The 27,641-nt window shown below is 34.5% G+C and overlaps 1 protein-coding gene and 1 pseudogene across 2 annotated transcripts; one reads left to right on the top strand and one right to left on the bottom strand.

Moving 5' to 3' along the window:
• Positions 1-1,183: 1,183 nt before the first annotated feature.
• On the top strand, positions 1,184-3,883 carry LOC145605733 (glycosyltransferase BC10-like). Its single transcript, XM_081661802.1, has 2 exons — positions 1,184-1,804; positions 3,080-3,883. Exons 1-2 carry the CDS (start codon positions 1,238-1,240, stop codon positions 3,722-3,724), a joined length of 1,212 nt encoding a protein of 403 aa, XP_081517928.1. The 5' UTR covers positions 1,184-1,237; the 3' UTR covers positions 3,725-3,883.
• Positions 3,884-4,643: 760 nt separating this feature from the next.
• LOC145603592 (branched-chain-amino-acid aminotransferase-like protein 1) lies at positions 4,644-27,124 on the bottom strand (annotated as a pseudogene). Its single transcript, XR_014104880.1, has 32 exons — positions 26,941-27,124; positions 26,746-26,815; positions 25,522-25,650; positions 25,357-25,420; positions 25,168-25,243; positions 24,652-24,736; positions 23,306-23,362; positions 22,371-22,491; positions 22,117-22,118; positions 21,368-21,438; positions 19,657-19,796; positions 19,375-19,590; positions 17,742-17,809; positions 17,113-17,211; positions 16,919-16,990; positions 15,870-15,962; positions 15,555-15,692; positions 14,829-14,887; positions 14,152-14,254; positions 13,498-13,686; positions 13,265-13,365; positions 12,462-12,516; positions 12,271-12,357; positions 11,837-11,888; positions 11,140-11,225; positions 10,216-10,269; positions 9,912-9,995; positions 9,197-9,268; positions 7,822-7,902; positions 6,373-6,408; positions 6,144-6,287; positions 4,644-4,972 (listed from the first exon to the last, which is right to left on the bottom strand). The product of XR_014104880.1 is annotated as a branched-chain-amino-acid aminotransferase-like protein 1 (transcript).
• Between the last annotated feature and the right edge of the window lie 517 nt (positions 27,125-27,641).

The following is a 27,641-nucleotide window of genomic DNA, read 5'->3' as shown; positions in this document are numbered from 1 at the left end:
AGAATAAGGTTTGGGATTTTAAATTCAAGCGCCACCTAAAATAAATAAACCTACGAAAGATAACTGTAGTGTTAAAATTAAAAAAAAAAAATTATCTTATGATACTAGGAATTTTATTCAAATATCTAATAAATGATTTTCATATAAAAAATCTTAAATTAATAAAAAGATTTACTAGAACCGTGCATCGCACGGGCTTATATCTAGTATATAATAAAACTAGATGAAGCCCGTGCGATGCACGGTTTGTTTGATTTTTTTTTATTTTTTTTGTATTAATGTGCTAAAATTTGCTATATATTTGGATAAAATTCCTAATATCAAAAGATAATATATAATATTTAATTAGTTTAAACATAAAAATTTCATTCACCAATTTTGCTTACTTGGCATTTGAATCATTTAATTATAAAGAAATTTAATAATCTCTCATTTGATTGGCTACAACAAAATTTATAATCCTACGTGGCGTTCTTAAAAAAATTAAATCCTACGTGGCTCTCTAAAAACTCGTAAAAAAACTCCCCTTTATATATATATATATATATATATATATATATATATATATATATATATATATATATTAGATTAAAACAACTAAAAAATTGATAGGACAAACACAAACATAATAAATTTAAAATAAAAATAAATAAATAAATAAAACCCATATATTTTTTTGACGGAAAAAAAACCCATATTTAAGGACTCGTAGGGAGTGATGCAGGGTCGTGAATATAATGATAAAATTTGCCTTCTATTTGTGTAGCCGAAACTATATAAATCGGACTCTATTTTAGTCCTCCCTATCGACCGTATGAGCGTGTGCCCTAAGGAATAATAACGAAATCAAAATTTCCGTTACACTTCCTCATAATATAAGTCAACTTTATAAACTTCATTACTTGTAAATAAGTGCGCTATAAATAAACCTTTTCTAATTCACAAACGTAATAATTAAATTCAAGATTATAAATACAAGATTTATTATACAAGATTTTTGAGAGATCATCAACCTATAATAGCTAGGTCTTACTGTATTATGTATGTATCAATAATTCTTCCCAAGAATCTCTCCAACTCAAGTTTCTTTGATAAAATATAACTATCTTATTATATAATATTTCTCCTCTTCCTTTATATTCCACTATTTTATTTTATTTGTTGAACTCTTTTTAGTCTTCATTGATCTTATAGTCATAATTTCTCTCTTTCTTTTTCTTCAAAACCAAGATTAATCATGAAAAATCCAAACCAAGAACAACAAAAACCTCTTTTTCTACCACTACCAAACAAATTATTACACAATTTTATTAACATAATTCCATACATTCTTATTTTTGGTTGTGGCATAATTATTGGTACGTCTTTTTCTCCTAGTAACATATTTCCGGTCGATATTGGTAATCTTTTTGTCACCGTTAAAGTCTTTAACACCACAAAGGATTCTTTACTACCACGGCCACCACCACCGCCCCCGGCCCTACAATTAGAGCAAGACAGGCCACCCCCACCACCATCACCGCCACTCGCATTGCCACACCATTACATGGAGGATGAGGAATTGCTATGGAAGGCTTCAATGGTGCCCAAAATAAATGACAAGAAATTAATGCAAAGAATAATTCCACAACCAAAAATCGCGTTCTTGTTTTTAGTACGTGGCGCGTTGCCATTGGCTCCTCTTTGGGATAAGTTCTTTCTCGGGTATGAAGGTTTGTACTCCATTTACGTGCATGCTAATCCTTTGTATAATCAGAGTTATTCAAAGGATTCTGTGTTTTTTGGCCGAAGAATTCCTAGCAAGGTACGAGTTCGATCTTGTTCTTTAACTGTTTTCTTTGTTTTCTTTCGTTTCTTTTTAGTTGTAACATTATTTACTTTTGCTTTATTCACATATTCAAGTCAATAAAAGTCAAAATCGGATATCTTAAGTTTGTGTATTGTCAGAATATTGTGAACTGTCGAGCATTGAATACAAATGCATGAATGTGATGATGAATTGTAAATATAATTGGAGTTTAAGCGTTTAAATTTTCCCAGCATTTTATTAGCTAAGGTGTTACACATATATTTAATTACATTGATCATGCAATAATGATTTAATTAATGTTGATTTGGAAAATTAAAGTCATAAGTTTGTACTCGTACACTAGCATTATTGTTTACGCTGCATAATAAATGGTCGAAAATTAGGGGCATTTATTAAGGAAAGCTTTTAAATCCGTGCATTAATTTCTGATTTTCCACGTTTTATTGGAAAGTTAGTATAATTAGTATGGGAAATTCTCATTATCATCAATGGACTCCTATGGACCTATCGGTTTAATTAACTAGTTTAAAATGAAAGTAATTTCAAATTTTCAACACGTCAAAAACTCAAAAATAATATTGGCACTCCCACTTGTGACATCGTGACTTGTGACTCAAGTACACTAACATCATAGTGTAGAGTTATCAATAATCGACTTTATGAAGCGAATTCTAAGTACAACAAGGAATTGAAATAGGTTATTGCATGACAAAGTTTAGAATATATGCTCCAAAGAATGATGAGAAAGTATGTTATAAATTTGGAGCTTTTTGTTTATGGTAATTTTGGCATATTCTAGCATGTAAAGATATATTTTTCATCAAGGGGTAAAAACTTTTTCTTGTACTTTGCTTAGGTTCTACTCTTTTGCACAACTAAAAAAGCAATTTCATCTGTTTGTCTTTGGAATTTTGGTCGTCCATAGAATCCTCCCTTGCTTGTTCATTCCTTTCTTCATTTCAAATATAATATTCTAACACACTTTTTAACAGAATTCAGTCATTGAAAGTTAGAATGTGGGCTCCATTAGCAAAGTGAATTGATGCACATTCTTGAAATAATTTCATGTTATCCGAGTAAAATGCTAAAGGTTTAAGGTTTAAATGATAAAGTATTAAGAAAGTTGACTCGCACGCTCTTGTGTCCATTTTATTAATCATGACCCTTGGTCGACATAAATTTATGTACATTTGTGTGAGTGTATGACTATAGCTAAGTTACTAAACTACCTTCATTATATATAATTTGTGCTTTGATCAATTGTATCAGGAGGTGCAATGGGGAAAATTCAACATGGTTGAAGCTGAACGTCGTCTACTAGCCAATGCCCTCCTTGACCACTCGAACCAACGGTTCGTTCTCCTCTCGGAATCATGCATCCCATTGTACAACTTCTCCACAGTATACACCTACCTTATAAATTCCCAAAAGAGCTACATTGAGGTTTATGACAAAAAAGGCGGTACAGGCCAAGGCCGTTATAGCATCCACATGTACCCTCACATTAGACTGTCCCAATGGCGAAAAGGGTCTCAATGGTTTGAGATGAGTCGCGAGCTAGCCCTTGAGGTGATATCAGACCGAAAATACTACCCTGTCTTTGCAAAGTACTGCAAGAACTCATGTTATGGGGACGAACACTACATACCTACTTATGTGCACATCAAATTTGGGAAGGAAAATACAAATAGGACAGTTACTTGGGTTGATTGGTCTATAAATGGACCGCACCCTGGTCAATTTCAGAGGCCTAGTGTTACACTTGAATTATTGGAGAAATTAAGGACTAAGTACACTTGCGAATATAATGGGAAGAAGACCAATGTTTGCTTCTTATTTGCTAGGAAGTTCATGCCAAGCACCTTGAACAGATTGTTGATGTTTGCTCCTAAAGTTATGAAATTCGGTTCATAGAAGTAGTATATTGATGTAATAATAATGAAGATATTGTGTTGAAGATGAGGAGAGTTGAGATTTTTTTTATTGAGCCATGATTGTATACGGTTATGTAATGCTCGATACATTCTTTAAAAATGAAGCCTAATAAAAGAAAATTTGTTGTTTTGTTGAGAATTTTGGTATATCGGAATACATGGTGTACTCCTTTTGTCTCTAAACAATTGTCATACTTGCTGAGAATTTTTGAATATCGGAATATATGGTGTACTCCTTATGCCTCTAAATAGTTGTCATGCTTGTTGTGATAAATGGGTGTTCCAAAGAAATAAAAAACACGCAAAATGTAGATGTGTGTTCACAAGTATGAGAAGGAAAGGGTTTAGGTCATTGGTAGAGGTGTAGAAATGAAATTTCAATTTCACATTTTTGAAAATGATAGGAGACATAATGTATCATGCCTTATTTCTAAATGTAGGATGATGAAAAGAATGTGATATAAATGGTTGCTACCAAGTACCAATCCATGGTTGAGAAGCGCAAGGGCCTCTCGGATGCTTTGAAACCTTCATACCTGGCTTAGAAAGTTGGCCAACAGAGAAGTGTGGGCTTTGGAAACAAGCCACAATGTTCTTAAGCCTCCAGAACAGAAACAAATTAGAAAAATCTGTCCCAAATGCTAATTTGGCAATTGGAGCTGTATAGATATATGCTCACCGATTAACCAGGCAGCCACAGGTAGTAGGCGGCTGACAACGGCTGCAACACGAGCGTTAACACAGGGGTAACTAATGAGAGGCTAACCCGCTATCAAGAAAAAAATCATAATACTTGGTTAATAGGTTGGGGAACTAAGTGCTGAAGCAATTTATTAAGAATGAAGCTATCAGGATTCAGGACTGTTGCATGGTTCCAGTTACAGTGTTGATGCCACAAAGAGAACAAGCTACTTGATTTAATTTAATAGCGTTATAAAACTTCATAACAAGGATACTCCTTCGAATCGATGCAGCTCTAATTTGATTAGCATCTGTTATAATACAATAACTCAGTTTATAAACATGGGCAAACAGGATAGCTCTTATTCGACTAGCATCTGTTATAATACAACTTAACTGATCGAGTTTATAAACATGGACAAACAGGATAGATCCTTCCTTGATGATCTTGTTTATATTTGTGCAGCTTCATACTTCGTTCGCCCTTTAAATGGGAATCTGACCTTTGCTCTGAAGAAATTCATATTCATCATCAAGCTATCAATTCCTGCAGTTTGTGAGTCAAGCTCCTTAGCATCATTTCAATCTGGCATTAGTTGAGATTTGAGAGCCCAGCAGATCAAACTTGGCCTTTGATATTGCAAAATTCATAAATAAATTTGGGAAAATTAACAAGGATAATCCCAATCCCCAACTATTGATGTTCTAATTTTAATCTCAATTACGTTTTATCTCTAAATAATCCCAATTACATGAGTACCCTTCTCAAAATAGTGTTAAACAAGTTTAAAACGATACATGTCAAGTTTTTATTGGCTTGCTTTTTTTTTTTTAATTCATTTTGTTAACACTTTCCTTTTCATATAAAAAAATAGAAAAATTAGAACTCTTCCTTCTTCTTTGAGGCTGCAACACCAAAGCCACCATCATCAATACCCACATAACCACCCCTCCATTGCCGCCGGAAGTACACCCCTCCTAACCATAGTCTGAACTTCATAACATGAGTCATGGCCTTAGCATGCACCATCCTCTGTATATGGGTTTATTTGGTGGATGGATATAAACTAAAAAGGAGACACATTCTTCAAGTGGGAAAATCAAAACCTTGGTGACAATCACCAACTCAATCAAAACAGTCCCACAAAGTCAAAACCTTTGTAGCAAGTTAGCAACTCAACCGAATTAACCATCCCACAAACCCCACAAACCTAATGCTCCAAACAAGAATTAGAGCTTAGCAACAAAATTTCGATTGCAGCCAAGCCAAATGACCAAAATTTATCCCATCTAATTTATCATTCAAAAACCAAACAATTGATTACATTGAACTAGCTCTTTTTGGGGTTGAAGATGGTGAATGGTAATTTTTATTCTATGTTTTTAAAATTGTGGTGATTTGGTGAATGGTGAATATAACAAAGTGAAAGTTTAGAGATTCAGAGCAGCCAAAGAAAAAAAGAAAACAAAAGGAGAGAGAAAGAAAGGCAGTAAGAAAAAAGAGTAGATGGCTAGAAAAAAATTACCTGCTCTTTAGGTGACAAGTCATTATATATGGGATTATTCAGAGTTAAAATATAGTTGAGATTAAAATAAGAACTCCAATAGTTAAGAATCTTGAGATTAATCTTATTCATTTTTCCTTTAAAATTTCGAAAGTAATCACAATCAGAAGTTCTAGGTAAAAATATCTTACCAAGGACGGCATATTAGCATACCTTTTGCAGAAGTAATCATTATTTTTGATAGGTGGGTATAGGCACCCCGGTCTCTTCTGTCAGTTTTTGATATACATTCTGCAACCTTCGTGTCACAGGTCCTACCTGCCCCTCTCCAATCAAACGCCCATCAATCTTCACAACCTGACAATAAATATCCCATAAAGAATTTACACAACATGGCTCGAATAACTTTATAAATTCATGGTGCACACATGACAAAACTTACAGGGCTAAGTTCACCCATAGTTCCAGTAGTCCACACCTGCAACAAAAATTAGCCACTGAATCAGACATAGAAGGCTGAATCAGGAAGAACAAGCAAAATAATATCATTTTCAGAACCACACATAAGAAAATGCCTTCATAAGCTTCTTGGCCTAATCGACACCACATTAGAAAAATTTTGCTTCATAATAAGCATACATCGGGATTTAAGTGCATAAAGATTATACTGAACGCCAGATCCGCTGCTCTGGATGATTACTAAATAACAAACGGTTTATGCATTAACAGCCATGAAATTTAAAACATTTGCCATATGGCCGATATGCCCTAGGGTAACACAAATCGGGATGAGTAGAAAGATGACTGGAGATTCTATCACAACATATAAATTTTAAGGCATGATTATGCGACAAAAAAACACCGTTTGCTACAAAGATTTTCAACAACCGTCTCATGCGGAGGCTATAAACCAAATCCAACTTTATGACATAGCATCATTAAATTACCATACTCCCATTGCTTTCTTAGGTCATATTTCTTGATAGTTAATTTAAAGTGCTCAAATATAATACTTAATACTATGAATTTTCAATTTTTCATACGTTAAATATTAAAATAAAATAAAAATAAAAAGTATTTGAACCAAAAAAAAAAAAAAAAAAAAAAAGAATTTCCGCCCCTACAATCCTCACCCTTAGTATGAGTTTACTGTTTTTGGTTCAAATACTTTTTGGTTCAATACTTAGTTGCGCCCACATGTATGTTTAATAGTTTTTTTACTTTTTTTTTTTTTTTTTTCTGTTTGTAATAATAATGTGACTGATCATGGTTTTATTAGTCTACAATTGAGCAATAATTTGACTTAACAATACTTTGTCAAGATTATATTTGGTGTGAAATTTTTACTTAGCTTTTGTTTTTGGTTTTTAATAACATGACTGACGGGCTAAGTGGTAGCAATTAAGGTAAAGCTTTTGCAAATGATAACCTTCTGATTATATTTGCATTAATCAAGTACTTCATAGATTGTAATTGAATAATGGTGCTTGGAATTAATCAGAACTATGGATTGTACTTATAATTTTTTTTTTTTTTTGGTCATATCCTTTTTATGATTATTTAACGTTTGAAATGTTGAAAATTCATATTGTATTAAGTATCCTGTCAGAGCACTTTAAACTAAATATCAAAACATATGACCTAAGAAAGCAGTGGGTGTTTGGTTATATAATGATCCTATGTTATTTAATGCATACTATCAATATGGTAAGATCCTATGTTATTTATTTTAATGATGCTATATAAAGTGCATATCTTGAAAGGGAGACAACGAGGAATTGATTTCTAAAATGATTCGGAAAATTAAAATATCATTAAAATAAATATAGAGTAATTTTAAAAATAAATAAATAAAAAAGAAGCATAAGATCAGTAAGCTAGAAATTAAGACCTCATCTGCAGTATGAAATTCTGAGAGACTAAGTCGTCGCTCCTCTAAGACAAAACCTTCCTTCACCACAAGGTCCATGACCTATACATATAAAAAGTCGAATATTAACATTTTACAAAGGTGAAGTAAAACATAATAGCAATGTAGTTTGCGGGGGGTGGGGGGGTGGGGGTTGTTCTCTCACTCACTCCTCAGAAAGTTAGAATGCACAGTGCACTCAGTATATATGGATGAAGAACATTCATCAAATTTCCAATTAATATGCACAGTAGAACATGGAGGTAAGCAGTAGGACTCCTTCCGTATTTTAATTGCAACACTTTGACTTTTGCACTACTCACATACACTCTTTGACTTAATTTTTTTTACTGTTATAAGATGAATAAATGTTACTAGGTAATATATCGTTGGATTAGTTACAATGTCTATATTCATAACTTAAGTTTTTTTACAAATTTAAAATTTTACTAATAGGCAATTAAAGATATTAAAGTCTCTCAGGTCAAAGTGATGCAAATACCAAAAAATGGCGGAAGTAGTAAACTAATAGCACCTATAAGAGTAGTTATAAGGACTATCATATATGTGTTGCATTGTGAGAGTGTGTTAGGCTTGGCTGCAACATTATTGGAAGCAAACTTCATCTCCTACTTTATGCCCCTTTAACTTTGAAAACCTACAGAAACACAGACCCCCAATAACACTTTTCTACTTTAGACATGCTTTTCTACACTGTCTAAAACTTTCGGTAAAGACTTGAAAGTTGAAATTCATAAGACCATAGTTATATTTTATTTAGATGCTTGTGAAAATTGGTGCAAATCAGTCAAATTTGGGTTTTGGACCAATTTTATCAATCTGATCCATTATTAGGACACCCCAAATACCACCGAGATGCCTCACATAAACATGAGGACCCCAAGAACGAACTTCAGTACAACCCCAAAAAGACATAAAAGGGATGATGATTAAACACATGACTGGGTTATAGCCGGAAAAAAATTACCTCCTGAGACTTAAGTCTATCAACCCATCCACCCAAGGTATTCTTTCGAAATTGAACTTGATCTACTAATAGTGAAGAAGCCCCAAATCATTTTATCAGTAAAAAGTTATAACACTCTCGTTTCCTACTTTTCCTTACATGAACTACCCATTAGATACTCTCTAACCATCTATTTCTTACAGGTGCCCTCTCCTGAAAATATGTGTATCCATCGTACCAGTAACTGCCAAAAAGGAATGGAGATAATACTATATCCTATATATTAATATTTTTACAATTTATAGAGAAAATACTGACGAAAAGATAAAGCCTATGAAACTAGGAAGCAAGTGCAGAGATTGACATGGAAAATTGGATTACACGACTTACAGTAGCTCGAGTTATTCCAGGAAGACAGTAGTCTGCATGGGGTGTTAAGACTTTGCCTTTTTTCACCATGAACTGCAAGATGAAATTTAAACAAGCTTATAGAACAGCAGACTGTATATCAAGTATTAACAATTCAACATAAATAAACATTTAAAAGTACATCTTTAGCCAGAAAAGTAGACATTTTATTTCATAGGCAAGGGCCACATCCAGGAAGGAGGGATTGGTAAGTCCCAGCAGGCCTGCACGCATAGGTGAGAACACCCATCACGAGTTGTGAAAACTTTTGGAATTACTAAAACTCCTGCGCTCCCCAGGAAAATTTTTCGTATATGCAACCAGGAGTGCTCCAGAAAGCATAATAATAATAATAATTATTATTATTAATCCAGGTGGACATGCATATTTAATCTTGGTGACGGAAATTTTTTTAGTATTCGCACATCCAAAATTTGCATAGAACAGCCATATGATCCACATTACAAGTTATTACATATGAGAAATTTTGTGAACTGTTTGTCTGCTCGCACATGTGAATGGACAACCTTCTTCCTTTCATTTTCGGGTGAGAGAGGTGTGGGACATCACAAAGAGCCGCCACTTAGAATTATCTATAAATTTTTATTTTATTTTTTTTTATTTTTTTTTTAAAGGTGAATGGAAGTTTAAAAAAAAAAAAAAAAAAAAAGTAAATAGATAAAAAAAACAATCTCACAATATTCGTTGCATTTGTTTCAGAAACATATCCATCTTTGTCAAGCATTATGGCATCATCAGCATTTGCATTGTTCCCTTCTACCTGCATCAAAAAATGGGCTACTTAAACTTATACATCTAGAAAGAAAGAAAAATGATTCAGAACCATCAACAATTTTGTAAGCCCTAACTCAAGCAACGAAAAAATAAATCTCAAAATTTATAAAACAGCAGAAAAGCTCTATGAGAATTATACGGGATCTTGATGATATCAATGGTGAAGAACTACAATTATCACAATTCATGCAAACAGAAGATACTACCTTTGCAAGTATGTTGTTCAGCAGGTTGTTGTGGTGGATCTTTGAATCCAAATTCTGCAAGTCCCATAAAATAGAAAGGTCACATAGATTGTATATACATTGCTATCAGCTTGAAACACTTGCATATATGAGCCAAGTTTGTCATTTACATACATTATAAATTGAATAATCTAATTTTATAATTTAGTTGATTTGCAAAGCTTTAAAAAGATATAATAACAAGTAATTAAAATCTTAAACCTCTCTGTTTCAAAAAAAAAAATCTTAAACCTCTTGCATAATCAATCGATGAAGATACATGAACATGTACTTATCACAAGGCCTAAATGCCCTGAAACCTCTCTGTTTCAAAAAAAAAAATCTTAAACCTCTTGCATAATCAATCGATGAAGATACATGAACATGTACTTATCACAAGGCCTAAATGCCCTGAAAATAATACAAAGTAATCAACAACATGAAGTTTCATGCATAACCTTGTAATTTTTTTATATCATGTTTGCATAGTAAAGAGACAGCCATGATGATGATAGAACCAGAAAAGGAGGACCTAATAATCTTAACAGCCAGTACCAAAACAATAAAAATGCCTGTCCAAAAGAGCTCATTATGAAAACTGAAAAGAATTATTTATTGAACGTGTTAGAGGACCAGTATACTGGCAGGAGTATTCACTATTCAGCACTTCAGCAGTCAATAATGCTGGGGCCAAAACTGATCAGCAGAGCTGCCATCATCATCCAGTTCAAGTTTATATTGCTTCTACACACTGGATGACAAAGGCCTATAATACTCATGTTGTAAATGCAACATATAACTTGAAACATAGACCCTACCACCACAAAGCCGAAAATATGCATGTAAACTGGATAAGCAAAGCTCATATCAAAACACACTCAAGCAGTAACTACTTTAAAGTCTTACATTTGGAGAATTGCGGCGGGTTGTAGCAGTAACTAAAACTACACCCTTGGTGTTATCATAGACAGGTGGCTTCCATTCCGCAAGAACTACGAAAATAAAATAAGATAAAAAGAGAGTAAATGATTAGTCCTTAATTTTGGATAATGGAAGCTACACATTGAAGGCTCTCAGTCTAAAAGACAATCTTTATTCTTTAGAAGAACCAAGAAATAAAATAAATGTTTCATGAACATAACATTATTGATACAAAAAAATGCGACCAATTACTCTTACTATGAGTGTAGTGAGCAAACATGAGGTCTGAGTACTACTCTCTCTATGCCATAAAGTTCCTTACTTGCCTGAAATGTTAAAACTTTGGCTCACACAGTTTTCAAAAGAGTGACAATTATTATGCGATAGAGAGGGCAATCAAACCTATTGCACACCTCAGAACAACTGCCCAGAGACTGACACTTGGATCACAATTTTATAAGATTCCTGCCATGACATCACTTATCAACAGCACTTCTGACGTTGGATGAGGCAAATATTAATTTCAGTATGCAAGGCTCAGCATGGTGATACGCACAGGGAGTAGTCAGGTTCATGTTATTAATTGTTGAGGCAAAAATTTTAGGTTGCTCTATGGACTTCTCCATACACTTGTCAAAGCTAGTCAAATTTCAAAAATAGAGTACCAAGCTAGTAGAGCTACCTATTAAGGTGCAGCCATAAAGATTGAAAGCAGGACTCATTCCAGAAGTCACCTGCACAAATCCACAGAACAGTATTTCTTCAGTAAAGAGGTGCATCAAAAGAAGAACCAGAGCATCTAACGTCAATTAAGAGTTTTGGACAATATAAATCTGATTCCGCCAAGCCTAAACTTTGGAAGCAGTAAAAGTATAAGGAAAATCTTTTCAAACATTACACCACCATGTCTCAATTGCAATCGTAATTACACCACAGAGAGGTGCTAAGTTGGTTGAAAGTGTATCCCATCTACAGTTGCTAAGATTACAATCCTAGAAAGCATTCCATACAAGATTAGCAGCTATGATCCTAAAATTGACAGCTACGTTGTGTACAAACTATCTCAACTTAAACATCTACACAACAAAAGGTTAAAGAAGTAGAAAAAGAAATTACCTTCTTGCCGCGAGTTAAACTTAGCCGTATATGAGAATTATCAAACATGCCATTCCTAATAAGGGTGGTGAAGATAGCTTCCTTGACCTGTTATAAAAATTCTGTGAAATTGCCAGATATTGAAAGCAAAAAACTACAGAAACAAAAGGCTCTTGGAGAATGTTTAAATAATTCCGCCACCGCCACCTCACCTCTTCACGTGTTGGAACATTGCTGAAAGCCAGGGCTTTTGCTGAGTCAAACAGTCTGAAGAAAATTTGTGTGTCAAACAAGTATAAATATTACATGAAGTGGTGGAAACAAAAGAAAAAAGTAGCAATAACAGCAGCCTATTTACCATCAATCTAACATATATCTACATAACCAATGTAACATATGAAAATTAGGATTTGCTAAATTAAACATAGAAGGTATCAACGTTACAATAATACAGTAAATTTCTACCTACAAAAAGCTTAAGAACAAAATCAGGAATGAAATAAGGGGGATCAACTTTGCTCATCTGGGATTCATTGAATTATATTTTTTAAAGGCATGATACAGGGTTGATGGATATAATAAAGTCAAAAAACTAACAAGGAAGCAACACAGTCTCCAGAAAGATACAATTCAATGAATAAAAAATTATCATACTGAACAAAAAGATCAAGTCCAACGTCAGTCCTCTTCCTTGATATAAAAAACTAACTAGAAGGAAGAAGGCAATTAATGGTCTACTTCTGTGAAATCAACATATGATTCCTGAAACAAATTAGATCAAGCACCAAACCTGTTTTCAAGCTACAGCCATGTTCATTAATCTGATCCCCAAACAGAGAAAAACCAACATACTAATCAGGCAACCATGGCTTAATCTGAGCACAGTTTTATATAGTGACTTCCACCCTTTATATAAGCATGTTAATACATTCAAAGAACTCTATTGACACCATGTATCATTTGGAAAAATATAGTAACTACCAAATCAGTTCAAAAGTAAATTGTCTGTACTGACCTATTCAAATGCTCCTCAAGCTTGAAAATTTTTCCTTTGTATATGCGGAGTCCTTCCCAAACAGAATCACCTCCTTGTACCACTGAGTCTAGAACTGAAACCTTGAAGAGGCAATAATACAAGAACAGGCAGTTTACACTTATATTGTTAACACGCAAACAAAATGTATATATTTAATATCTAAGCAGCTATCCCCGAAAGCCCCAAGTGTTACAAAGCAGAACACGATTTACCTTCGCACTATTACGAGGTAGAATCTCATCACCAACCCATGCAAGTAACTTTTCATTCGCTTGAACAGGAAGACTTGGAGGGGGCAAGGGTGAGCTAAGAAGGGGATGTGACCGCTTAAGACGACGCTTGAGAAAGTTGTAGAAGGGTAGACATTGTTCCAGCAAGTCATAAAGAGGAGAAGGGAATGTCTGATACATGAAAGCAGAAATAAATTACAAAAAGAAAAGGAAACACCAAAAAAGGTTAACAACAATAACAATTAACATCAGCCTCCGTCTCCAGCCATGTAAGAAGTGAAACTAAAATTCATTCTCAAACTTTTTAGTTATCCTATCTCCCATGAGTCCCACTCAATGAAAGAGGAAATTTAATGCTAAAATCCTATGGGTTTTTCTTTCGAAGTGCACTACAAAATTGTTAATGGAATTTTAGAAACTGCTATCATGTTGAAACTAATGATCCATCTGTATTGTTAAATAACTCATCATCTGTGTTAAAAATTGAAGCAAGTTTTTGACACTCGTTTCAACCCCTCAAATGATTGCCTTCATTAAACTTTCAGAACTTTGATGTTACAATTCCTTAAAAGAAAACACCGACACAATCACACAAGTTCTATAACCTTCAATAAGTAAAGAATAGGTCAACAAAACCTTGGGATATCTGTGTTCTGTTTTGAAACCAGTTGATTTATGCACACTTTCATACCACCATGGAGCCCAGACACCGTCTATGTTCTTTGGACCAGCATTCCATCTGATGAAAAAAGAAAGTTATTTAAATTTTGACTACCTATAAACTCAAAACCACAAAATTAGCCCAAAAGAAAAAGAAATTAATATGCATGTGCATTTTATTTATATGAAAATCATATGCAGTAAGCCAAAGGGGAGGATGGGATTGGAGGTGGATTTACAAGCCTTAAGCATAAAAATTGAACTTGAGAGGCCAATCTGGTAAGAGTTAAATGCAACTAGATCCATTAAACTTTAATTCATAACAAAACTAGACTAATGGTATTGAGCAACTTGCATAAAACAGAGGGAACATCTGCATATACAAGACTAATATGATCCACTATCAACTAATTCCCAAGCAAGGCCAAAGACATTATTCTAATTGAAGGGAGTGCTCTTATACAGCACTTGTTTATGGAAAATTTTCAGTAATTTTTTGAGAATCAAATAATATATAGCCAAATAATTTAAGTAAGTAACTAACGATCTGAAATCCATGGGTCTGATGAGATGAAATGTCTAAAATATTCTCCTTCATAAAACACTACAGCTATATGAACAGAGGACTAGTAGAGTTCATGCATGTTTCTCACTTGAGCATTGCAGGCTGAAAAGGAATATTCAGGTCCTGGCAAAGACCACGTAAAGCTTCCTACAGAAACAATCACAAAGACACCAATTTATAATAATGACGAAGAAACAGGAAGCAAACTTCCAACAATTTAACAAGAAATTCTCATAACAACTTGAGAACCAAAATTGAGCCTTATCTTACCAGATAACCAAAAAAGAAAGTAAAATACACATAACATTGCAAATAAACCTTCAACAAATACTGAATACAGTTGAGCCTAAACTCCCACGCACTGTCAATTCAGTTATATACTGGGACACTAAAGATGATGCTAGAGTTTATTATGGAATATTTACGCAATCTTTCTTTCACAAAAAAACTTATATTAGCAATCAGCCAAAACATCAGCCACTATTACAACCATTCAGCATTTTACTTCCTTCATCTGTACAAGTGTACAGCAATGGAAATTAAAGAAGTACAACGATACAAGGTCAAACAAAATATCATGTGCATCAAGAAAAGATTTTGTAGCAACATATGATGTAAAAGATTTTTAAATCCATCATGGACAAACCTTTAATAAAAATTAAAAAAGTAAATATCAGAACAATATAGGAGCATAGTGTAAGATCAAACTAGCAGATATGGTTTTATGTTCAGTCATTTATCATTCATCTGTATATTCTACATGCAAACCAATAATCTCATTATTAAAATACTACTGAAAAGTTAGAACATTAACCTCTGGATCTCGTTGAAGATCTCCAGCATCAATGACAGCAGGCGGATTTCCTAGATCACAGAGCTCACTGTATATGGTGACAAGAGCAGCTAAACCAACCTCAAGAAAAGTTGGGGGCACAACCTTGTCAAAGGATGACTAAGAATCAAACATACAGATAGTTAGCACATTTCATAATAAAACAATTATTTGTAGAGAGTAGAGACGCAAAAACAAATTTCCTACAAGCAGCTATTCAGGCACTTCACGTGATTATGAGTTTTGCATACTCACTACTTCAGAGAAAATTAAACATAAAGAACAATGAGAACTCACCAGAACATCCATCGGATTTCGTATCAATATGAAGTGCTTTCCTTTCTTCATCAAATCATCTGGCAAGCCAGGTAGCCGTTGTTTAGACATGTGCTGAAACCAAAATTAGGCTATTTTCATACACAAACAATAAGGCCTTAAAGCTTCAGCAAGCGTTCAAAGAAATATAGTGCTACAAACTATCATCTGGTGAATTAAGTAGTCTTCCAGATGATCAAGGCAGCCACCTTTGCTCTAGTATGGAGTATAGAATATACCAAAGGTCTAAATATTACAGGATGATAAAAAGATCAATGAAGTTTCATCATATCCGTGTACAGTTGTAATAGTTAGTAGGGATTAATGGATTTCCTACATTCATTTTTAAAAAAGCATCATTTCTTTGTCAAACAAATTTAGATGAGCAAAAGAGCAAATTCTATCAACAAGAAATGGAAGTGATAAAATAACAATAGCTAAAGCAAGTTTTAGCTAAGAATGTGGGTAGAAATGTAGAATGGATGTCAATTACACAGAAAAAAGTGATATCCTTGAACACATTATCAAAAAAAAAAAACACTTTGTGAAATGGTTGGGAATGTAACCTCACTCGAAGCTTATATGTGCTCAATTATAAGGCCCCAATATTTGGATTCACATGATACCAATGTGTTTCACTCTTCGGTCATGCAATAGCTCCTTGACACAACTTAATTATTGTACTTCCTCAGTCCCAATTCAGCATACCCACTTTCCTTTTATTGTTTGTCTCAATTTAGTTTGCTCCTTCCTAATTTTGGCAAAGGTCAACTAAATTTATTAATAGTTCTTTCTTAAACAACTAAAAGTTAGGACCCCCACCCTCCCTCTCAATCATTTAAGAATAATAACCCAGTATCTTTCATCACACCTACTTGATGTGAGAGTGGCGTGTCAAGCATGCACGTACAACAATTATTTCTCTAAACATGTTTAGCAACTATATAAAGGTCACTACTCACTACATTCACAATATATTTTTATGTGATATTCTTAAAGTAAACAAATGCAACTAGAAATGAGATATTTACCTTACAAAAGCGATATTTTTTATTTCCAGGAGCATAGATGATCTCATTCACAACCTTTTCCCCATCAGATTCCTATAGCAATAAAAAAAATACAATAAATTAAAATAGAAGTAAAGAAGAAGATATAACAATATTATTTGGTTTTAGGTGTGAAATTAGTAGTTATACTTCTTTTACCATTACATAATACATACCATGTTTGACAAAACCTCCTCCCGGTAAGGCCGCTTTACACCAGTAACTTGAAGAAAGTTCGCATAAAGGGGTTCATCAAGCCCATCAATATCATCCCGCTATTAAAAAAAATAATAATGATGATAAATAAAGAGCACTAGACATTATAATCAATAAGCACTAGTTCACAACTTGACATAGAGCACATAAATAATCTTGGCCACGCACACGATTGAGAAAGGAGTGTTAAACCCCTTATACGGAGTAACAATATAAGGCCGTGTAAGGTTCCATCCCAAAACCAATTGGCAAAGGAGTAACTCATTAACAATTACCCTCCGTAACACCGCAACTACTTTCCTCTTCTCCAAATTATTCATTTGTCCCAAATAATGACATGAAATTGAAACAATTAGCTAAATCACAAACAAAACCTAGGGAAAATCGCTTATACTGTAATCATTTCAACATTTTTCTGGTAACAATTATGATCATTGCTAATAACATTAACAGATCAAAAGAATTGAACAGCTTTAGTTAAATCATGCAAAATTAATCAATTTATAATAATTCATGAAATGCAATTGCGCAGAACATAGAAAATGGTGATAATGTGAAGAAATTAAAAGGGGAGAAAATGATTGATTACTTGAGCGAAGGAGTACATGAGACTGGTGCTGAGAGATCGAGGAGCAGACCATGAATGAATCACCTCAACTTCCGCCATTGATGAATGCTTCGTCTTAGGTAATGACGATGATTTCTGATTGTTTCCTTTCAATGTTTGGAATTGCTGGACTCGGTTCAGTTCATGACAATTATTTTGAGGCAATAATCAAATTCACCTATTTTGTCATTTTGTTTGAAGCTATATCTGAACTTATTACCGTTGACTTATGTGTAATTGACAAAAAAAATATATATATATTTTAAGCCAATGTATGTTTTAATTGTAACAGTAATTACATTCAAGATAAGTGGAACAATAATCAAATTCAAGATGTTTTGGTTTGAATTATTTTAAGTAGTTTGATCCGAATTTTTCAAGTCTGATTTTAGTGTAATTGACTAAAGTATAACTGAATAGGGCTTTAATCTAAAATACGTAATAGTATTGAAATAGTAAAGTAAAGTCTAGTCATGCATTTTACATATATCTATTCCATATTTTGGGAGAAAAAAAATATGAAAATGTTAGAAGATAAGGTGAATGTCAAATTACCAATATGAAAATGTTAGAAGATAAGGTGATTTGATTTTACAATATTCATATAAGTCTAAAGACTTGTGAACTTATATGGCAATATATGAGTATGATGTACTCCTAGTGAAAACTCTTGGCTATATATATATAAGATGTCATGCAAGCAAATTTTACGATGCAATACTACTACACTACAATTTCACCCATCTCCTTTTACTCCTTCTGTACTTCTCCTTTCACTAATTAAAAGATTTTCTATCGATAAATATTTAACAGAAAATTATTACTTGGTAGATTTGATATTTATAAATATCTATTTTGCTTTCACGAGTTGTTTTAACAAACAAAATAATCCAATTAATATGGCATTTGGGGTCCATGCTTGATAAAAAGTTATTGATTATTATGTACAACATTTTCACTTAATAAACGTTTTTGTTTATACGTAGACAAGCTTGGACTTTCCAATTACATCCTAATGCCCTTTTAGTTCTCATTTTGACCTTATTAATCCCGCCCACAGCATGCCTTGCTATACTCTTACAAGCAAGCAACCGGTATGGCCGATGGACATCTACCTAGCAAGCGCAGCACCACCACCCTCCTCTACTATTCTAATCCCGCCTCAAGCACCATTGACTATCCATCCATCTTGACCTTCCATTGCGAATCAAAGATCCATCAATGGATTACTCATGGCTATGCGAACTTTCTTAAACCTGTTGTAACGACCATGTCCACAATTTCACTACCACCTCAACAGAGGCCTTCACAATCCACTAACTCATATGTGGAGGCATCACGATTTTTTTGCACAAAGAGAGGACAATCCTGGTTGAGTTGCTACTCTTCCTAGATAGCAAAACTGTTTCTACCTTGCATAGCTGTTGAAATGAAGGGTGAATAGATTTACCATACCAATACTTAATAGTTAATAGATACGACGAGTATCAAATATAATAAAATAAGGGTATCATTACAAACTCAAAAGGGAACTATCAACAAAAAAACAGAAGAATTTTGCTTTCTAAATAGAGATGAATAGAGTTGTTGCAAAAATGCATTGCTATGAGCACACTTTCATTACTTTACTAGCTTATATAGGATAGCACCAGCAAGTGTACATCTGATCTCTTATATGATTCCATGTACGGTAGCAAATTATATGGCCTAATAGATTTGGTTATATCCCTAACAAGAAGATTATTTTGACAGCATAAGTTCAGAAAACAATTGAAAGTATCAATGTTTCGTATCACCGAGGCAATAATGGCCACTGGACCAATATCCATTTCTTTGATCAAGGTTTTTAAAGTCACTTCCTGTAATTTCGCTGTGTTGGATTCTGTAGAATCCTCACTGAGGCAATCTTCTCTATTATCTACTCGAGCATTGCCATATAATTTGCTGTCACTGGTTTTTCTTCGATTTAGAAAAATGGATAGCACTCGAACAAGATGTGGGAGGCATGATGGATCATAGATTACATCAGCTCCCAAACTGCAGGGCAACCAAACAAAATATATTAGCTCAGGGATGCGAGTAACAGTGCTTAAAATTTACTAATTAAGGCCCTGCTTTGCCTGAGATTACTAAACTGAAATTATTTATGCTGATTAAAAGTAATTGTTGATTTTTTTTTTTTCTGATTATAACTGAAATGTGCATTATTGTATAATTCTTTAAACTTGAGAAGAATAGAACTTCAATCTCTCCAGAAATTAACAGCATTTTTTGTCGATGCTAAATAGGATACCCTTACGATACTACATGCAATCATTAAAGTGTACTCAAACTATGTCCATGCTCAAGTTGACTATGCAAGGCGGGTTCACAGTTGGCTATATGGCCTATATTTTATGAAAGCAAAATTTGCAACATTTCTACAGCTTAGAAGCCCAATTGCTCTCTTGTGTCTGGTCTCAGACTTATATACTTCGTAGTATAAAATCATCTTAAAAGGAGAGATGTCCATTGACGAGTCACAACCAACAGATCCTCAAAGATGAGTATGAAAGAAGTGAAACGAAGTGTCACTTCAGGAAACATGGGTATTGAACATCTAAAAGCCTGCAAGTTATCAGCTCATATGCTTCATAAAAAGGTGGCATTCCAATTGGTCAAGCTCAAAAGGTTGTACTGTTGTAGTCATAACTTGCCACCGGTGGCATTCACAGAGCTCCATGGGAGTAGGAAGAAAGTCTGAAATCTGAATCCATTATATACGGGGATCCATGGGGACCTGGCTGGGAAAGGCACATTCTCGAAAAAAAAAAAAAAAAAAGTGAATGCTGTTACAAAGATGACCTAAGAGGTTTATTTAGCATCTCATCACGATCTCTGGAAGGAAAGATGAACGTCCAAATGAAGATGCTGTAGTGTCGCTATATTAACATTAGTTCACTTATCTTTTTACATTTAGCTTAACCTAACAGTCTAACACAAACCTGGCCAAAGCTAACCTGATTGCCAACCCTACATGATTGATTGATTTCCACTATCATCCTAGCCATCTCATATTCATCACTTGGCCTTCTCTAAAAGCCCCATTCTGAGATGCCACATGAAATATGAACCTTGTGGGGACGTTTGGTTCGCAAAGTGGTATAGTGTTGGAATTAGGAATGAAATCAGGTCATCAGGGTGATATGGGGTTGGCACTTAATGCTAAATACCATGTCTTTGGTTTTGTTCGGAAATGAACATTTTTCTTTTATAACAAGCCATGCTCACCTCGCCCTTTGGGTTTCTATTCCCATACCTTGTGGGATTGAGGTATGGGTTTGGAAATTGAAATTTTCTTAAACAAACATTGGATATTGGATATTGGATATTGGATATTGGTTTTCCTCATTCCAAGCCCATACTTTATAACTATATTAATTGAACCAAAACCCCCTGAATACTCTAGAAGCTAGAAATCTTGAGATTTACATGTTCCTAAGGTTTACAACAACAAAGTTTAGACAGCATAGACTATAAAAACGCATGGCAATAACGTAGGAGAACCTTCCTCGAAAAGAAGAGCTATATAGTTATACGAGCATAAGACTAACAAAAGTAATTCTTACACAATATCAGACTTGATTTGCTGAAGCTCACTCTCTTTTGCAGATTCCCATGGCAAATGTATGCATTGCACCTGCACCAAATGATAGGAAAAATATTCCTAGGTATATTAAACTGTTACATAATAACGATACCGCTCCCACACTAGCCATTCCGGACGTGCTAGCAAATAGAATATACCTAAATAATTTTATTGTCACATAATAATATCAACTATTATAACATACATGATCCAGTAAATGTCAAAGCAGTGAGCTTACACATCAAACTAGATGGTTCAGTGACTTCAGTCTCTTTCCAACTCTATCCCTCCCTATCTTCTCTGTCCTTACGTTGGATGAAAAACCAGCAATTACACTTTTTAAAGTATATTTATTGGATGAAAGTTTATAAAGAATTTCACACAATACCTTCTAAAAATTAAGTTTTTTCCACATCAAACAAAGGTCACTTGAGGTCATTACTACATCTATAATCTAAAAAGATCAAGGGAAAGAGTAAAGAGACCATCTTCTATCCCGTGACCAAACTTTCCACAGACTAAACTAGATTCTTCTGGCAATTGGTACATGTGATGAGTATGGGAACATATTTTGGACATCCATTTTGAAGCACCACGAATAGGAAAGGATGAAAAGTATAGGTAGAGGGATTAGTATTTATTTTACATGGTGTTGGGATGGGCAATGCATAGCAGAAGTAAATGCTATATATAGAAACTCCTAATTCATCTTTGTCAAAAAAAAAAAACTCCTAATTCATCCACATTCACTTGAGGTCATACGTGCCACAGCACAATGATGCAGCACAATTGCACAAATAGATCACAATTAAAAGATTAAAGAAGCAACCTCACAAGCAATATGAACCTAATTAGCTCTGAAGGTGGATTTGAAGATATAAATAGTAAAGGTAAAGAAGCCAATTCAAACATCTAGAGCATTAAGGCTTAAAGAGAGAGCTTATCAACATCAGGTGTTGCTGCCTTAAATAGATCATCATAACTTACCATATATGAGCTACCTGTACTTTTGTCTAAAGAAGCTTCTAGATTTTCAATCTTATTCATTTCCAAGTTAATCTTCAAATTTGCTAAACTTGATGCATCACCGTCAGACAAGATAACCTGCATTAAAAACACAAAATCAAGAATCAAATACTCAGAAAATATGAAACTGCAGTCTCTGCTGAAAAAAGCTATATGATGGAAAGAATCAACATCTAGGGAGAAGCAGGGTCAAAAAACCAACACCAGCAACAAGTCATCCTCAAAAACAGAAAGACAAAGAACAGGATACATAACTAGAAAGTTCCGCATCATAAGAAACATACATGAAATGACAAAGATTAAAAAATGGGGTGCAATTTAAATCATAGGTCAGGCAGATGAAACAGAGGAAACACTGAACACATTGAGAAAATGGGGGATAATAGATAGACGAGAGAGAAAGACAACAGACATATGTGGTGCAATTTAAAACAAGGAGAAAAAAAATGAGGTGTCAAATAATTTGTGATTTATACTAAGGGATTTAGATGTTTCATAATTTAGGTGGCTTGGCCACTAGTTCTTATAGGCATATAGATATACCCTCCAGGCGTTAACAACTTAAATATGGGAATTCAGGAACATTCCTAACATAGCAACAAACGTCGAATAACTATTCTGTTCTAGCCGCTAGGCAGAGTATTAACCCAAAACCAAGCCAGGCTAAACCCACAGAATGATTCAATTGTAATAAATCTACCAATTAGAAGAAGGTTTCATCAACTCGAGTGTCACTTCTCCCTGTACAAGATATGAAAAGGTAAAATTATGCTGAAAGAACGTCCCTCGTGAACATAAAAACTATGATAGTAAAACAATTATCACAATCTATTAGATACATAGAACAATTTAAGTTTTTCCTCTTATTATGAAGTAAAATAATATAACTAACCTGAGATGCTTTAACATGCTTAAGGCAGACACCAAGCAGACCTACACCTGAACCAACCTGTTTCACATGCAACAAACAAAAGAACATAATTCTTAGGAAAATTGCTCCCATTAATCTGAACTTTGCCTCGTCCGTCAAAAATAATCCCAACTTTCGTTTATTATCTATTGCACCGAACTTTGGGGGTATTAATTTTCGTTGCACCCAACAGGTCATCTAACCTGATGTAGCAAGTTACCTAGACACGTGTCAGCGTATGATTGGCTTAATTTTATTTATTTTTTTTTTTTAAAAATAAAAAAACCCACAAACCACCCACCACACCCCCACCCCCACCACGCCGAAAAATCACCCCCACCCTCGAAAAACCCCTCCCCTGCTGCCGGAAACCGCCGCCCAGCCTTCCCCCCACCTCGAACCCACCCTTTCCCTTCCCCCACCCCCGAAAACCATTCCCCCACCCCCGAAAACCCCTCCCTCACTCCCGGAAACCGCCGCACAACCCTCCCCCTTCCCTCAAAACTCCCCCTTTCCCTTTCCCCACCCCCGAAAACCCCTCCCCCACCCCTATTTCCTCCGTCACTCCCCTCTCCCCCGCCGTTTTCCGATCCGAATCCCCTTCCCCTTCAAATTCCCCGTTTCCCCCTCCCCGTCGTTTCCGCCCCCTTCCCCTTCGTTTCCGACCCAAATCCGGCCTCCCTTCCTATATCCTCCCCCACTGCCATTAACGGTGGCTGCCGTTAAGGGGTGGCTGGGTTTTTTTTTAAAAAAAAAATTTGTTTTTTTAAAATTTTGTTTTTTTTTTAAATTTTGTTTTATTTTTTTTTAAATTTTTTTTTTTTTTAAAAAAATTTTTTAATTTGACCATTCATGTAGTGACACGTGTCCAAAAAAAAATGTTACACACAAATGTTGACCGGATTAACCGGTTGCAGGTAAGTTGGGTGCAACGAAAATTAATACCCCCCAAAGTTCGGTGCAATAGATGATAAACGAAAGTTGGGATTATTTTCGGCGGACGAGGCAAAGTTCAAATTAATGGGAGCAATTATCCCTAATTCTTATCACCCTTTGGTATCAGATTTAACACAATCACAATCTTGAATTATCAAATTGCATTGCAGAGTTAATGCATGATTATTTACTTATATGATATATTTCCACAAGCCAAATTATGGTCATTTGACAAAAGCATGTCAAGGATGTGGGACTAATGCTACTTATAGATTATAGCAGCTTCATTTCTTAGCTAATCACCAAGTTATTCACAAGAACAGCCATATTATTCTATACAGTTTTACATATAAACTTCTCCAAAAGAAAATATATTATGGTAAATACTTCACCTCAAAACATGATTTCCTCTTAAAAACCTCAGGGAATGACAGAATAAACTCTGACAGAAAAAGACTAGAAGGCCAAAGAGCACACCTACACATTATTTACATAATTAGCTTGATTGTTCAAAGCAAGTAAATTGAAAATGTGACTAGACTTTCAGTGCAAAAGGGAAATTTCTGAGCAAGACCAAAGTAAATAGAACCACCAAAAAACTGAAGCTAACAAAACCATATGCTAAAGACAACAAAGCTTAGCAAATGACAATTCCTCGAGAAATTTTCTTTTCCAACTTTTTAAAACCATGATAAGATAAATACAATATTCAGATTTCCATTAAAGTCTGCGTCTGGAACAATGCTTGATAAAAGAGCAATATACCTATTGTAGTATTGTTGCATTAAAAGGAAAACCAACATTACAGCACAAAAAGAAAAAAAAAATAATTACGTAATATTTTCATAATTTTCTAGTTTTTAATCGGATCATTCAATTAAATGAACATAATATGACAGAAAACTTACCCGGTGTCCCCTTGAAGCATGTTGAGAGAACATTGTAATGGCACAACCATCTGCAGTTCACCGGGGTAACTAGGAACTGAAAAACATTTCAGAAAAAGGAAGTGAAAGTGTTAGCCAGACAGTAGCTCCACTAAAAACCCTCATGTTTGACACCAATATCAATGGATGTAATGGTTTAAAATTGCTTACTGTCATGAAACATAAATGATATGCATTTCACAATCCATGCTTTTTCATTCCCTGATGTGTCTTCCTACAAAATCAGAAGTACAAAACGCATATGAGTATATGATAAATGAGAACACAGACTTAAGGGCTTCCATGCAAAAGCAATATTGCCTAACCAAAACTGACCTTCAAAGAAACCATGTAGTGAGCATAACGTTCATAAAATTCATCCAACACATTGCTGCCACTTAATTCAATTTCTTTAATGAGCTTCTTCAGAAATAGTTTCAAGTAAGGTACATGAAAGTTCTCATCCTGCAACAATACAAAGAACATATAGACATATAGTTATTTACCAAAGGGAAACCTCCAACCATTGTACAACAATATTGTTCTAAGTTTACTCAGGTCCACTAGTTAATCAATACACATTTTTAATGGATAAACCCTGCATATATAGGAGAGCTATTGGCCCATTATGTTGGTGATGAGAATAAATTTGGGCACGTTAGTAAGAAAAATCAAAGTCCATCCCCTGGTAATGAAGTTCACCCAAAATGTTCACTATTTTTTCACAAATTATCATTACCATCCATCACCGCTTGAGGAGGGGTATTGGTGGTAATGAATATTCATGAAGAATAACGCAACTTTGGGTTGAGATTGCACTACTATGGAGAAGGATGTTGATTTGTTTTTCAAATTAAACTTAAATCTATTTTCCATTACCACTATTTATAATCAGCTACTTAATGTCTGTATGAGGAATCTATTTTCCATTACCACTGTTTATAATCAGCTACTTAACGTCTGTATGAGTCATGACAGTCATCTATATCCTCTTCTTTTAAGCCAACTGTAGTACAGCACGAATGACATCTCCCATGGAGCAAACACTCATCAGCAACAAACCAACAAATTAATGCAGTACAGAAGCGAATTTGGTGGACATTCTCGCACAAACCCATACAATCAACAAGCAATGCTTCCCTTAAAATTACCTAGCTAAACAAAACCCTTAATGATGTCAAAAATAAGTAAAGATACATACTTCTTTTGACCGGAATTAACTGTCACGTTAACAACATAAATTGAATGTACAAAGTAAAACACAACACCTAAATCTGAACAAATACAATATATGCAAAATACAGTAAATCATATTACTGATCAACAACTAGAAAATACCAAATAAACTAATTAGCACATTTTCCAAAAGCAAAATCATCATTCATAACTTCCCTCCCTCCACAATAGAAGGAATCCACTTGGGGTCATGCATAAATTACAGGTAAATGAGTTAAATGACACTATCAAAGATTCTAAATTTCTAAAAAAAATTAAAAATATATAATATATATTAAAAAAAAATGATAAAAAAATAAAAAATAAATAAAAAAAAAACCTTACAAATTTGTTGATAAAAAAATCCCAAATGAATTGTTGCACATCCTCTGAAATCAAGCCACCCCCACATTTCCTGTAAATGCATAAAAATGGGGAAATTATTAGAATAAAATATTAGTAACGAGTAATTTGCAACACAACTAAGAAGTATGGTGAAATGGATTTTTTTCCTTCAAAAAATATAAAATTAAATTTTACCTTGCTAAAGAAATTAAAGAATCGGATGGTTCCATAGCAAGAAAAGCTGAGACCAAATACAGCTTGTTAATGTCCAAATTTCCCATGTCAAATTCCCAGTAATGGTTCGACATGTTTAACTTAGTTGGAGAACGGGACACAGAAACGCAGCAATGGCCACTGGGGGACTGGCTAGGTTTTGACTTTTGAGCAATGGAAGGGGTTTGAGACTTTGGGTAGAGACGTAATACACTTGTGAACTCGGGTGTTGACTGTTGAGTTGACATGTCAAGTCCTAACCTGACCCGACCCAACCCGATTCCAAATCCAATTTATTGAGAGAGAATCCAAAACAAACCCGCCCTGACTCGAAATAGACCCAATTTAACCCATTCATAATTTGCAATGACCCAAGCAATCCAAAGCACTTGAACCAAATGACCCAAACAACCTGAAATTTGACCCGAACTCGACCCGTTGACGCGAAATGACATGTCTAGTGTTGAAGTCATGTTTAAGTAGCAATGTCAGTGTAGTCCCAATTGGGCGAAAATGGGTCCTGGTTTAACGAGGGGTGGGATAGGTATGAGGATGGGGGTGAGGGTGGAGATAAAAACCATACCCGTCATGGATGATGAGGCGGGGGTGGATTTTAGGTTGTACCCGCCACTTACCTACCCTCATTACCCAACATCCTCCCTGCTCTATTGCCTAAGATGATA

Source organism: Chenopodium album, chromosome 22, assembly GCF_948465745.1.
Source record: "Chenopodium album chromosome 22, dcCheAlbu1.1, whole genome shotgun sequence".
In the NCBI taxonomy this organism is placed as follows: Eukaryota; Viridiplantae; Streptophyta; class Magnoliopsida; order Caryophyllales; family Amaranthaceae; genus Chenopodium; species Chenopodium album.
The sequence above is the reverse complement of the archived record's forward strand: the minus strand, read 5'-3'. Positions and strand labels throughout refer to the sequence as shown.

Bases quoted from the DNA above. Each gene is read 5' to 3' on its own strand.
- LOC145605733 (XM_081661802.1), top strand. From the start codon at position 1,238: ATGAAAAATCCAAACCAAGAACAACAAAAACCTCTTTTTCTACCACTA. The intron at 1,805-3,079 runs GTACGAGTTCGA...CAATTGTATCAG, and splicing joins GCCGAAGAATTCCTAGCAAG to GAGGTGCAATGGGGAAAATT.